General features: G+C 43.7%; 1 protein-coding gene across 1 annotated transcript; it reads right to left on the bottom strand.

Annotated features, from left to right (window-relative positions):
* Positions 1 to 2,686: 2,686 nt before the first annotated feature.
* Positions 2,687 to 14,868, bottom strand: onecutl (one cut domain, family member, like). Its single transcript, XM_062029710.1, has 3 exons — positions 14,653 to 14,868; positions 13,265 to 14,383; positions 2,687 to 3,063 (listed from the first exon to the last, which is right to left on the bottom strand). Exons 2-3 carry the CDS (start codon positions 14,250 to 14,252, stop codon positions 2,753 to 2,755), a joined length of 1,299 nt encoding a protein of 432 aa, XP_061885694.1. The 5' UTR covers positions 14,253 to 14,383; positions 14,653 to 14,868; the 3' UTR covers positions 2,687 to 2,752.
* Positions 14,869 to 15,249: the final 381 nt, after the last annotated feature.

Below are 15,249 nucleotides of genomic sequence, written 5' to 3' on the forward strand. Positions count from 1 at the left end.
AATTCCACAGTATTCTGGACATCTGTGTTGGTGAATCTTTTGCAATTTGTTTAATGAACAATGGAGACTGCAAAGAAGAAAGCTGTAGGTGGGATCGGTGTATTAGCGGCCGGCTGCAGCAACACAACCAGGAGGACTTTGAGTTGGATAGCAGACGCGCTATCCGACGCTAGCCGCCGACCGTATCGATAATCGGGTGAAGTCCTTCGTCGCGCCGTCGATCGCTGGAACGCAGGTGAGCACGGGTGTTGATGAGCAGATGATGGCTGGCGTAGGTGGAGCGCTAATGTTTTTATCATAGCTCTGACGAGGTCCCGTAGCTAAGTTAGCTTCAATGGCGTCGTTAGCAACAGCATTGCTAGGCTTCGACAGGCGGCACAGCATTAACTGTGTAGTTACAGGTCCAGTGTTTGGTTCGGTGTCTCCTGATAGTAGTATTGTTGATCTTCTGTCTATCCTTCCAGTCAGGGGCTTATTTCTTTTGTTTCTATCTGCATTTAAGCACGATGCTATCACGTTAGCTCCGTAGCTAAAGAGCTTCACCGATGTATTGTCGTGGAGATAAAAGTCACTGTGAATGTCCATTTCGCGTTCTCGACTCTCATTTTCAAGAGGATATAGTATCCGAGGTGGTTTAAAATACAAATCCATGATCCACAATAGAAAAAGGAGAAAGTGTGGAATCCAATGAACCCTTGTACCTAAGTTACGGTCAGAGTGAAAAAAGATACGTCCTGCACTGCACTCTAGTCCTTCACTTTCACATTCCTCATCCACAAATCTTTCATCTTCGCTCAAATTAGTGGGGTAATCGTCGCTTTCTCGGTCCGAATCGCTCTCGCTGCTGGTGTAAACAATGGGGAAATGTGAGGAGCCCTTCAACCTGTGACGTCACGCTACTTCCGCTACAGGCAAGGCTTTTTTATCAGCGACCAAAAGTTGCGAACTTTATCGTCGATGTTCTCCACTAAATACTTTCAGCAAAAATATGGCAATATCGCGAAATGATCAAGTATGACACATAGAATGGATCTGCTATCCCCGTTTAAATAAAAAAATGTCATTTCAGTAGGCCTTTAGTCCACAAAATGTATCAAAGTGACCCCCGCATCCTTCGATTGTATTGGGAAAAGGTTTGGACACCCCTGTTTGACGCGGTTGTGTGTGTGTGTGTGTGTGTGTGTGTGTGTGTGTGTGTGTGTGTGTGTGTGTGTGTGTCGGGGGGGGGGTTCTTATCAGAGAAGTTCTGACTATGTTCAAGTCGATTTGACATTTTTTGCGGCCTAAACGGTTTAATTTGATTAGCAACTTATAAAATCAACCTAAATGTGGTTTGGGGCCACAAAAAGTAGGAAGTGATCATCTCCATCAAGGGACCCTCTTGGAACTGAGACCACTGGCAAAAGACTCGACGAGGCGACGGACACGGGAGGGGGGTACTGTCACGACCACCCAGGGACACAAGCATGTGACCTTGAAGCTCGGCCTTCAAATTATTATTATTCATAATATTATTATAGTTCATTTGCATTATTAATAATGCATGTTACTCGTTAATATCACAACATTCAGACAAGCTTTGGCGCAAAGAAAGAGGAGCAGGCCTGTAACATCACGGGGGGGGGGGGGGGGGCGGGGCTTCGATACATTCAAGGAAGCAACGTTCATCTTTGGTATTACGATGGGAGTCTACAGCTAAAAGTGCCCATCAGAAGAAATAAATACAGAAATCAATAAATAGCTAAGTCAATAAATTAATTAAAAAACAATAAATAGTCAAAGAGTTATAAATAGTATTGATCACCCCAGTGAACTTTTGGCTATAAGGAGGCGTGTCAAAGCCGTTCCTTTGTGGACCAAAAAAACAATGACGTTGTACCTCGGCGGGGCTCGGAACAAAAGCCGCCCCGCAGCGCCACCGTGTCGCGAGGAATCCTGCTGTGTGCTTGACATCTGTACAAAAACATCACATTCCTTTTCCTGTAAAAAAAACAACAACATTTAGAGTGTAAGGACAACAAAACGAGTCCGTCTAGTCTAGTGGAGCTCCTCCCCCTTTCTCATAGCACCTCCCCCTTAAAGAGCTGAGATCTTTGGATTTTCTTTTCGGTTTCGGACCCTGTGAAGGAGTTCCGTCTTGGCCGCTGTGATTCATTCAAGGCCGGGGAGGGGGGAGAGGGGAAGGGGGGGGGGGGGAGGGGGTGCTCCTGCAAAGATTGATTGACAGCTGCGAGTCGGAGACGCTCCATCGCCATGGAAACGCATGCGTTTAAAAAAGGAAATGGCGAAAAACCAAAAGCCGCCCTGGTCTTCCTCTTCCTTCTTGATTCTCGAGGAAAGACAGGACGCTACCAAAAAGGGGGGAGGGGGGAGGGGGGGGGGGTCTTTGGACGACGGCGTTTGATTGAGGAAGTCGCTCATCACATGTGAGCAAATGGCTCCTCCTGATTAATCAGGAGCGCCGAGGACTTGAAGGCGCACCAAAGTATGCTTGCTCCTGATTGGCCGAACCTTCAGCCTCTCTACTCTACGAAACAAGATGGCCTCATGAAAGGACTGTACAAAGCGGGACCTCCCGCCCCGCCCTTGTATCACTCTGGCCCCTCCCACTCCGAGGGCGCCGTCCACTTTGGTTAAAATCTCCGATCACGGCTGCGTCCGTCCCTGCGGCCGCCCCGAGGACGTACATACGGGCCGGTCTCCGCCTCAGACCCGTCCGGCGCCCCCTCCCCGCCCCCGACCCCGCCCGCCATCACGCCGTGCTGCAGGACACCGCCGAGGACGAGGCGCTGGAGCCCGAGGACCCCGTGGAGGAGGGGCGGCCCTCGTCGGCCCACTTGTTGAGGTTGCGGCGGCGGGCGTTCATGAAGAAGTTGCTGACGGTGGACAGCTCCAGGCCCAGCTGCTGAGAGATGGTCACCTGCAGGTCCTTGGTGGGCCGGTGGTTCTCCCGGAAGATGGCCATGAGCGTGCGGCGCTGGAGGTCGGTGAACACCAGCCGGGTGCGCTTGGGGCCCTGGTTCCGCTCCAGCTTGCTCTGCTCCTGCTCCTTCCGCTTGCAGGCTGCACAGAAAGACGCATGAAAAGGAGGCCGGCTAACGAGGACAAGTGGATTAAGTGGAGGGAAAGTGGATTCGTGGAAAGAAAAGCCATGCGCTCAGCAAACTAAAAGAGACGAATCAGCAGCTTGTGTCAGTGAACGCATCACGCCACGCCTCTGAAAGCTTCTCAATTCACACAATCGCAACAACACTCCTGACACGACGACTACACTTTGTTGTGCGGCCCAATCACACACCGCTGAGTCGGCAACAATCACTAATTGATCCTTTATTGGACGCTTTGGAGGATGGGGGCTTAGAACATCTGTGAAAGTTGGACAATTATCTCAAACAGGGGTGTCCAAAGTACGGCTCGCGGGCCATTTGAGGCCCAGAGCTAATTTTTAACGGCACTTTCTAAAAATACTATTAAAAGAGAAGAAAAAAACCCATAAAAAAGTTAAATATAATGATAATATTTGAAATATTTTACAAACCTTTATTGGACGGAATTAATTCTAGACAAGACAAGTGCGGCACGTCTTAATATGGCCTACGTGATGGCATGAGTTCAAAAAGGAATCTGTCATTATTGCTGCAACCATGCTGCCATCTTGTGGACAATGTGAGTAATTCAGGTCAATGACCATGAATCATGCGGGGAATCGAACACAGCACATTTACATCATGGCGCAACAACAAAAGAAACCTAACACAAAAAGTCAACACACACGGTCACACATAACACAACCTGCTCACTGAACTATGTGGATATTAAAAAAATAACGTCCATGTGCCATAAAAAAAAAAGTCAAAATCACACTCATTTAAATCCATTACAAAGAATGATACGAAACATGCAAAACGTGATTTCCACACTTATCCATGTTTGGTGCATTTTGGCTGCTTGATATTTCTAATTGATTCTAATTAACACACACACACACACACACACACACACATATATATATATATATATATATATATATATATATATATATATATATATATATATATATATATATATATATATATATATATATATATATATATATGTGTATATATGTGTATATATGTGTGTGTGTGTGTGTGTGTGTGTGTGTGTGTGTATACATGTATATAAACAGACATATATAGGTGTATATATATACATATACATACACACACATAAATATATATATATATATACATACATACACACACACATTTATACACACATATAAATATATATGTATATATATATACATATATATATATACAGTATATATATATATACACACACATATACTCACACACAAATATATATATACATATATGTATGTGTGTGTATACATATACATATATATACAGTATATGTATAAAAACAGACATATATATGTATGTATACACACATATAAATACACACACACACATATATATACACACACACACATATATATATATATATATATATATATATATATATACAGTATATACATACATATACACACACACACACACACACACACATATATATATACACATATAAATATATACACACACACACACACACACACATATATATATATATATATATATATATATATATATATATATATATATATATATATATATATATATATATATATATATATATATATATATACACAGTATATACATACACATATACACACATACATATATACACACATACACACATACATTTATACATATACACTTACACACGTACATTTATACATATACACATGTACACACACATACATTTATACACCTATACATACACACACACACACACACACACACACATATATATATATATATATATATATATATATATATATATATATATATATATATATATATATATATATATATATATATATATATATATATATATATATATATATATATATATATATTACATTACATGCATTTAGCTTTCGACCACATTTCTTTAGCCCAATTCAGCCCCAAGTCAAAACGTTTGGACACCCCTGATTTAGACAATTAAGCTTGCAAAGTGGAAAAATGTATGACTTATTTTTAACACTTTTATGAGTGTGGCCATTTTTTGTATTTTGTGTTTTTGCCATAAAAAAAACTTAATTTTTTTTTTTTTTTTGTAATTTTTTTACAAAATCAACATAAAGCTTTATATCGACAGATAGATCTGAAGTTGAGCTATAGATTTAACCGTTGAAAGTTAAAACAAAAAAATTCACACAATATATGAATTATTTTTTAAGTTTTTATTAGTCGCGACATTTCGGATCCCCAAGAATTTTTGTGTTTTTGTTTTTCATCATTGTCATGAATTATTGACCTGTTTAAGCCTCTTACTTATTTCACTTCAAATATTCCACTTAAAAAAAATGGGGGGAAATGTATGTCATATTTAGTTTTTTTTTAAACATAAAAAAAACTATGCTTTTGTTGACAAAAAGAACACAAAATGTTAAAAATCCTCCAAAAAAAACTTGGCTCACCAAGTACCACCATTATGACCAACATTAAAATACAGTAGCGTGGTAGATCTAAGTATTCATTAAAAACAAGGCCATCGTTTTATTTACCAAGTATATTCAATATTTTTGGCCACTGTAACATTACACAGAGTTTAAAAAAGTAACACTGTGTTCGAATAAAGACAAATAAAACACTAACATGTAAATGCTGCCTCTTTGCAGAAGACTTAGCACTGTAGACAGGAACAGGAAGTAGGTCTGAGCGATGCGGAAAGACGACAATTGTGTGGATTGAGCAATAAAAAGTTGATATATTGTTACAGGAAAGTAATTATTTTATTCAGGAAAGAGTAAAAGTTGTCAGAAATAAGAATACCGTAGAAAGATAAGTAAGCATGAAATATTATGAGGCGTGGCTTGTTTTATTCATTGGTGTGTCTGTTGCATGACAGTACTTCTAATAGTATTGTGATGAAGGGGGTGTGGCTTACTCAATACAGTAGTGACGTGTGAGGGGGCGTGGCTTGTTCTATATAGTAGTGATTAGGGGTGCACAAAACAATAAGTTAACATCCGAAATGCAATTCTTATCAATTCTGATACAATTCTACAATTTTTCACAAATTCATAAAAATAAAGAAAATCTGCTGAATCGAATCGTCACCCCAGGAATCGGATCGAATCGTTAGATTCACACCCCTGGTACTGTAAGGGGGTGTGGCTTGTTCTATACAGTGTGGCATGTTGTGAGAGGGTGTGGCTTACACCATATAGTAGTGATGTACTGAAAGGGGGTGTGGCTTGCTCTATATAGTAGTGTTGTAAGGGGGTGTGGCTTGCTCTATATAGTAGTGATGTACTGCAAAGGGGCATGGTTTGTCTATATAGTAGTGATGTACTGTAAGGGAGTGTGGCTTGCACTATACAGTGGGACATGTTGTGAGTGCGCGTGACTTGCGCTATATAGTAGGGATGTACTGTAAGGGTGTGTGTCTTGCTCTATATAGTAGTGATGTACTGCAAGGGGTCATGGTTTGTCTATATAGTAGTGATGTACTGTAAGGGAGTGTGGCTTGCTCTATATAGTAGTGATGTACTGCAAGGGGTCATGGTTGTCTATATAGTAGTGATGTACTATAAGGGGGTGTGTCTTGCTCTATATAGTAGTGATGTACTGCAAGGGGTCATGGTTGTCTATATAGTAGTGATGTACTATAAGGGGGTGTGTCTTGCTCTATATAGTAGTGATGTACTGCAAGGGGTCATGGTTGTCTATATAGTAGTGATGTACTATAAGGGGGTGTGTCTTGCTCTATATAGTAGTGATGTACTGCAAGGGGTCATGGTTGTCTATATAGTAGTGATGTACTGTAAGGGGGTGTGGCTTGCTCTATACAGTGTGACATGTTGTGAGAGGGCGTGGCTTGCGCTATATAGTAGTGATGTACTGCAAGGGGGCGTGGTTTGACTATATAGTAGTGATGTACTGTAAGGGGTCATGGTTTGTCTATATAGTAGGGATGTACTGTAAGGGGGTGTGGCTTGCTCTATACAGTGTGACATGTTGTGAGAGGGCGTGGCTTGCTCTATATAGTAGTGATGTACTGTAAGAGAGTGTGGCTTGCTCTATATAGTAGTGATGTACCGCAAGGGGGCGTGGTTTGTCTATATAGTAGTGATGTACTGTAAGAGAGTGTGGCTTGCTCTATATAGTAGTGATGTACTGCAAGGGGGCGTGGTTTGACTATATAGTAGTGATGTACGGTAAGGGAGCGTGGTTAGTCTATATAGTAGTGATGTACTGTAAGAGGGTATGGCTTGCTCTATATAGTAGTGATGTACTGCAAGGCGGCGTGGTTTGTCTATATAGTAGTGATGTACTGTAAGGGGGCGTGGTTTGTCTATATAGTAGTGATGTACTGTAAGGGGGCGTGGTTTGTCTATATAGTAGTGATGTTCTGTAAGGGAGTGTGGCTTGCTCTATATAGTAGTGATGTACTGCAAGGGGGCGTGGTTTGTCTATATAGTAGTGATGTACTGTAAGGGGGCGTGGTTTGTCTATATAGTAGTGATGTACTGCAAGAGGGCGTGGCTTTCACTATATAGTAGTGATGTACTGCAAGGGGGCGTGGTTTGTCTATATAGTAGTGATGTTCTGTAAGGGGGTGCTGCTTGCTCTATATAGCAGTGATGTACTGAAAGGGGGCGTGGCTTGTCTATTAAGTAGTGATGTACTGTAAGGGGCTGTGGCTTGTCTATATAGTAGTGATGTACTGTAAGGGTGTGTGGCTTGTCTGTATAGCGGTGATGTACTGAAAGGGGGCGTGGCTTGTCAATATAGTAGTGATGTACTGTAAGTGGGTGTGGCTTGCTCTATATAACAGTGATTAGGGGTGCACAAAAAAATCAATTCACATTATCAATCCCGATTCTTAATCGATTCATGTTTAAAAAAAATTATTAAAAAAATTAAAATTCATTTTTCATAAAAAAAATGGTTTTAAATATGAATCCATTTTTGAACATATTAATTTCCATGCAACCAGAAGAAGCTTTTCTAACCTGTAACCTGTTTTGAAAAAGTTTCATTATAATTATTACACCAAATAATATATTGCTAGAATCGGTTTGAATTGAGAATCTATTCCGAATCGACTCGTCACCCCAGGAATCGGATCGAATCGTTAAATACCCAAATATTCACATCCCTCGTACTGTAAGGGGGCGTGGTTTCTTCTATACAGCAGTGACATGTCGTGAGGGGCCGTAGCTTGCGCGATATAGTAGTGATGTACTACAAGGGGGCGCGGCCTGTCTATATTGTAGTGATGATTGTAAGGGGGTGTGGCTTGCACTATACAGCGGTGACTTGTGTGAGGGGGCGTGGCTTGTTCTATATAGCGGTGAATAGGGGTGCACAAACAAACCAATTCCCATCAGAAATGCAATTTTTATCAATCCCAATTCTTAATCTATTCATAATTTAAAAAAATGTATTAATACAATAAATACATTTTAAAACTTGTACTGCAAGGGGGCGTGGCTTCGTCTATACAGCAGTGACATGTCGTGAGGGGCCGTGGCTTGCGCGATACAGTAGTGATGTACTACAAGGGGGCGTGGCTTGTCTATATTGTAGTGATGACTGCAAGGGGGTGCGGCTTGCACTATACAGCGGTGACGTGTGTGAGGGGGCGTGGCTTGTTCTATATAGCGGTGATTAGGGGTGCACAAAAAAAGCTATTCACATCCAAATTACAATTTTCATCAATCCCGATTCTTAATCTATTCATAATTTTCAAAAATTCATTAATACAATAAATACATTTTAAAACGTATACTGCAAGGGGGCGTGGCTTCTTCTATACAGCAGTGACATGTCGTGAGGGGCCGTAGCTTGCGTGATATAGTAGTGATGTACTGCAAGGGGGCGTGGCTTTCCTATATTGTAGTGATGACTCTAAAGGGGTGTGGCTTGCACTATACAGTGGTGACGTGTGTGAGGGGGCGTGGCTTGTTCTATATAGTAGTGATTAGGGGTGCACAAAAAAAAACAATTCCCATCCGAAATGCAATTTTTATCAATCCCGATTCTTAATCTATTCATAATTTTCAAAAATTCATTAATACAATAAATACATTTTAAAATTAGTACTGCAAGGGGGCGTGGCTTCTTCTATACAGCAGTGACATGTCGTGAGGGGCAGTGGCTTGCGCGATATAGTAGTGACGTACTGCAAGGGGGCGTGGCTTGTCTATATTGTAGTGATGACTGTAAGGGGGTGTGGCTTGCACTATACAGCGGTGACTTGTGTGAGGGGGCGTGGCTTGTTCTATATAGCGGTGATTAGGGGTGCAGAAAAAAAACTATTCACATCCGAAATACAATTTTTATCAATCCTGATTCTTAATCTATTCATTTAAAAAAAAAAATTCATTAATACAATAAATACATTTTAAAATGTGTACTGCAAGGGGGCGTGGCTTCGTCTATACAGCAGTGACATGTCGTGAGGGGCCGTGGCATGCGTGATATAGTAGTGATGTACTGCAAGGGGGCGTGGCTTGTCTATATTGTAGTGATGACTGTAAGGGGGTGGGGCTTGCTCTATACAGCGGTGACGTGTGTGAGGGGGCGTGGCTTTTTCTACATAGTGGTGATTAGGGGTGCACAAAAAAAACTATTCACATCCGAAATGCAATTTTTGTCAATCCCGATTCATAATTTTCAAAAATTCATGAATAAAATTAATGCTGTAAATAAATGTGTACTGCAAGGGGGCGTGGCTTGTCCATACAGTAGTGATGTATTGCGATGATAGCAATGTAGGATTTATGGCCCGTCGTGGGGGGTGCCCTCGCCTCCCTGGCTGGCCATGGCGGATGGCGGCCATTAAGTAAATGTTTCCTACCACTGTAATGGTGCGTAAGAGGCCCACAATCATCGTGCTATAAATCGGCGGTGGCGGGCTGACATAAATACGAACCCACCCCCACCCGGGCGTCTTATGATCGTGGGAACGTGGTCTAATCGTGATGTATGCTGCGTCTCGTGTTTCTCCAACGTGATGTGGATCTCTGTAGCAACCCCACCCCCACCCCCACCTCAGGGCGGCTCAATCCCCCCACCCCCCACACACACCCCCCCTCACTGATTTGTGGGGCCAGCGGCTGATAGAAATTATTGATTAAATGTGTGCAGCTCAGACTTGTCGACCCTGCCAGGCTGGTTAACCCTTGCAGGGCCACACCGTAGGGGGGGTTTGCGGGGACGAAGAACAACAACAATCGGGTTTGTTTGCGTGTGTGACTCCCCCCCGCCCCCGATATGCAAATGAGGCCGCCGCTGACCTTTACGGCCGAGCGCCGAGCGGCGGGCCATCAGCGGCCACACCGGCTAAATCGCGGCGATCTTTGGCGGCCGCCGAGAAGGCGCGGACCCTCGTCTTGAGCGTGCTCCGCATAAGGTTACGGCCCCTGATTGCCTCCTGCCGGGCGCCGGAGGACACCATGGCGGGTAATCCACACAAAGACACTGCGGATAAACGCCAGGCTCAGCGCCGACGTGTTTGGCTAAATGCCTCCGCGGATAAACGCTCGTTGGGGCGGACAACGCGGCCGAAGTGCCATGGCGTTCCTCGGAATTCTAATTCCGTCTCAAATGGCGACGGCGGCGGCGAGCTGCTTTTTCTAGTGGAAATAAATAGACGCTTGCAGTTCCATAATTAATCAATAGATATAAAAAAACGTTATAATTCAAATATACAAATGATTAATATACTGCAGGGGGCGAGCGCTCTCAGAATGAAGGGACGTCACTGACCGAGCACCGCCATCGCCACTCAGCGAGCACACCAATCAGGGATCAATAATTGTTAAGCAATCATTCTGATTGTCATCCGCCACACGTGTCCCCCCTCTCGGACCCCCGCTGTGCACGTGCACGTGCACATATTCTCACGTTGCAGCGTGTGTGTGTGTGCGCGCCCTGCAGAGAGCACGGAGGCGAGCCTGTAATGGCCGCCGTGTCCTCCATCCCCAAAGACAGGTCACATGACCATGGAAATGTACAATTTGCTCGAAATGTTAGCTTTGTTCATCGCCAAGCTGATCATGGTCGAATGTAACCAAGTAATAACTCTCTCGGATTGGTCAAAAGCCCCTCACGTGACGACAGGGCGCCATGTTTGCTACCAGGTGTGGAACCGAGTTTCAGCTCACAGCGCCTCTGCTGGTTATGACAGGTACTGCACACACTTTTGACTCCATGGGTTGTGGACAGATCACACAATCCATCAATCAGTCAATCAATTAATAACAATAAATCAATGATCAGGCCCATCACTAATTAAAAACACCTGTAAATATATATTTCATAAGAACCAACTCAGAATGTAAACACAATGGAAACAAATGATGGATACCAACTGCTACACAAAACCTGTGAACTACTAACACATATTAAAATAACCAGTAGAACCTCAAACTAATACTTCAATTAACCAGTAGAACCTCATACTAAAGTTTAAATACCTAGAATAACTTACTAAATGTTTAACTAAAAAATGGAACCTCATACTAAATGTTAAAGTAATCAGCAGAACCTTGTACTAATAGTTAAATTAACCAAAAGGACCTCATTATAAATGTTTAAAAACCCAGTAGAACTTCAAACTAAATGTTTTATTAACCATCCATCCATTTCCTACCGCTTGTCCCTTTTGGGGTCGCGGTGGGTGCTGGAGCCTATCTCAGCTGCATTCGGGCGGAAGGCGGGGTACACCCTGGACAAGTCGCCCTACCCGTAGAACCTAATAGTAATAAATAAATTAAATACTAGAACCTCATGCTAATAATTGAATTACTAGTAGAACATTGTACTAATTGTTAAACTAACCAGCAGAACCTTATACTAATAGTTGAATTAACCAATAGAACCTCATACAAAATGTTTTAAAACCAGAAGGACTTCATACTAAATGTTTAAACAACCAGTAGAACCTCATACTAATAATTAAATTAAGTAGTAGAACCTCATACGAATAGTGGAATTAACTAGTAGAACCTTATACTAAGTGTTTAAATAACCTTTTTTATTTATAAATGGTTGATTTATATAGGCTAGTAAGGTAAAGTTTTTGTACTTGACAAGTAGGCTAAATGAACCTCTTCAACATGTTTAAATAACCAATTGAACCTTAGCTAATTGTTAAAATAAGCAATTGAACATCAAACAACATGTTTAACTAACCAGCAGAACCTTATACTAACTGTTTAAATAACCAAAATAACTACTTATTGGATATTTGACTAACCAGCATAACACTATTTTAAATGTATAATAACCAGCATAACATCATGCCAAATGTTTAAAGAATCAGTATGACTTCATACTAATAGTTGAATTCACTAGTGGAACTTCATACTAGTTGTTTACTGTAAATACCCAGAGGAACATTATGCCTGGTGTTTAAATAACAAATAGAACATCATACAAATAGTTGAACTAATCAGTAGAAAATCATACTAATTGTTTATATAACCAGTAGAACCTTATATTAAATGTTCAAATAACTAGTAGAACCTCATACAAAATGTTTAAATATCCAGTAGAACTTCATATTAAATGTTGAAATGCCCAATAGCACATCATACTAATTGTTTAAATACCTCGTAGAATGTTATAGTAAATGTTTAAATACGCAGAAGGACTTCATACTATTTTTTTGAATACCCAGCAGGACTTTATGGTAAATATTTAAATACCCAGTAGAACTTTGGAGTAAATGTTTACATAACAAGTACAACTCCATATTAATTGTTTTAATACTCTATAGAACTATATAATAAATGTTTAAATACCCAGTATAACTTTACACTAAATGTTTAAATACCCAGTAGAACTTCATTATCATTCGTTTAAATACCCAGTAGAACTTCATACCATCCATCCATCCGTTTCCTACTGCTTATTCCCTTCGGGGTCGCGGGGGGCGCTGGAGCCTATCTGTTTAAATACCCAGTAGAACTTTATAGTAAATGTTTAAATAGTCTAAAAACAACAGAATTGTTCCAAGAATCTTTGTTGATGTTTTAAAGAAATATTTTTCAAGCAACAATAAAGTAAACAATGTAGACTTCAATCACTCATCGGTTCTACTGAGACCTAAGGCGCCCATGAAGAATGTGTGTGTGTGTGTGTGTGTGTGTGTTTGTGTGTGTGTGTGTGTGTGTGTGTGTGTGTGTGTGTGGGCTCACCCTCCAGGCGTAGCGAAGCCATCCTCTGGAATTCGGGTTCCTGCAGCCAGCGGGACATCCTCTTGAAGGTCTCCCGGCCCGACTTGAGCTTGGCCCAAGGTTTTGGGTTCCTCAGGAGGTCGGAGAGCGTTCCTTGCGAGCGGCACAGGACACGCTCGGCGAAGATGGCCTGCGGGATGCTGTACCTCTTCAGCTCCGTGATGATCCTCTGGGCCACGTCGCGCGTGTTGATCTCCTCGCCGCCGCCCTGGGACCCGGCCATGTCGCCTGGCGAGGACGCGGCGGAGGAGAGCGAGTGCAGGTGGTCGGCCATCTTGGAGGCCTGCTGGCTGTGGTGGTGGGCCTGGTAGTGCTGGCTGTAGATGTGAGGGTGGTGGCCCACCGTGTGCTGCTGGGCGTCCATCTTGTTCAGCTGGTGGCCCACGGACATGTCGGCGCCGCCCAGGCCCGGCGGGGACATCTCGCGGCCGAAGTCGGACGTCCTGCAGAAGAGGCTGCCCCCGTGGACGTCGTAGCCGCCGTGGAGCATCTGCCCGCCGCCGCCGCCGCCGCCATTGGAACCGGTGGCCAGGCCTCCGTAGCCGTGCATGGGCGAGCCCAGGCCCGGGGCGGCGGAGGGCGGCGTGAGGCTCTGGGCCATGGCGAGGTCTTTGCCGTAGGGGTTGTAGAAGTTGGCACCCAGACCCCCTCGCTCCTCCCGCATGAGCGTGAAGCTGCCGATGACGTTGCTGACGGGCAGGCAGGGGTGGTGGTGGTGGTGGTGGTGGTGGAACTTGTCGTCGAAGGGCTGCAGGGGGGTCAGCGTGGTGTACGTGCTGCCGGACCCCGACGGCGAGTCGCCGCTGTAGCCCAGCGCCGACATGGAGTGCTCGAAGGCGGGCGCCCGGTGCTCGGGCTCCAGCGGGGGGCCGCCCAGGTGGGGCCGGGGGAAGGCGGCCGAGAGGTCCGAGTGAGCGTGCGCCGACATCTCTCCCAGACTCCCGTCCATCCCGCAGCGTCCAGGTATCGATCTATCGATTGATCAGCCGCCGTCCAATTAATGATGTCGCCGCCTTAAGTACTTCCTCGGCGCCGATTGGACCAGCTGACACTTCCTTCCCGCCGGACCCTTCTCTGTGCCTGCACACACACACGCACACGCACGCGCACACGCACGTTACGGCAACAACAACTTACAAGGATCGAAGAGCAGAGCGAACGCGCGACTCGTGCCCGCGTCCTCATTCGGACATGTCATCCGGCGCATGCGCATTTACGTCGTGTGAGTTTATCCGTGATTCGCCGCCACGACAACAATAAGGACGGTGAAAAAGATGACGAAACGGAGCCACGCTCGCACAGTCAAACGATTATAAACGGAGGGGAAGGATTTTTTTGTTCTCTCTTACCGTCACTGCGCGCCTCTCGGTGCGCGTCCACGGCTGCTGCTGCTGCGCGTCCTGGGCATCTCGTGCACACCATCCGAACCTCCGCGAACCTTTTTTTTGTTTTTTAAATGTAAATGATATTTTGTTCCTCGGACAATCTTCTTGTTCTTGTCGTCTTCTAGCAGCTCTGCTCGTCTTTCATTATCTCCTGAGATTGTCCTGCTGCTCTTCCTCCTCCTCCTCTTCCTCCTCGTCCTCCTCCTCCTCCTCCTCTGCTACTTCATCGATCCGATCGCCAACTCCCCCCCCCCCCCTCCCCTGCCACCCCCTCCCCTCCCCTCGGTGCGTCACGGCCTTAAAATCTGACAGATGTGCGATGAAATTCCTTCTCCAATTAACCCTTTCCCTCCGGGGGGGGGAGACACCCCCGTTTTTATAACTTTCTTTTTTTTAAATGTTTTATTTTTAATTTTTAAACCGAATTAGATGGAACACAATCACTTACTGTGTCTAGTTTAAATGTGTACCCGCCGCACGCTCATGAGCTTTTGTTTAAAAAAATAATAAAAAAAAATCAAATGTCCATTTATTTATTTAGGTACGTGAAGGCAACATAAC

Source organism: Entelurus aequoreus, linkage group LG20, assembly GCF_033978785.1.
Source record: "Entelurus aequoreus isolate RoL-2023_Sb linkage group LG20, RoL_Eaeq_v1.1, whole genome shotgun sequence".
NCBI classification, from domain to species: Eukaryota; Metazoa; Chordata; class Actinopteri; order Syngnathiformes; family Syngnathidae; genus Entelurus; species Entelurus aequoreus.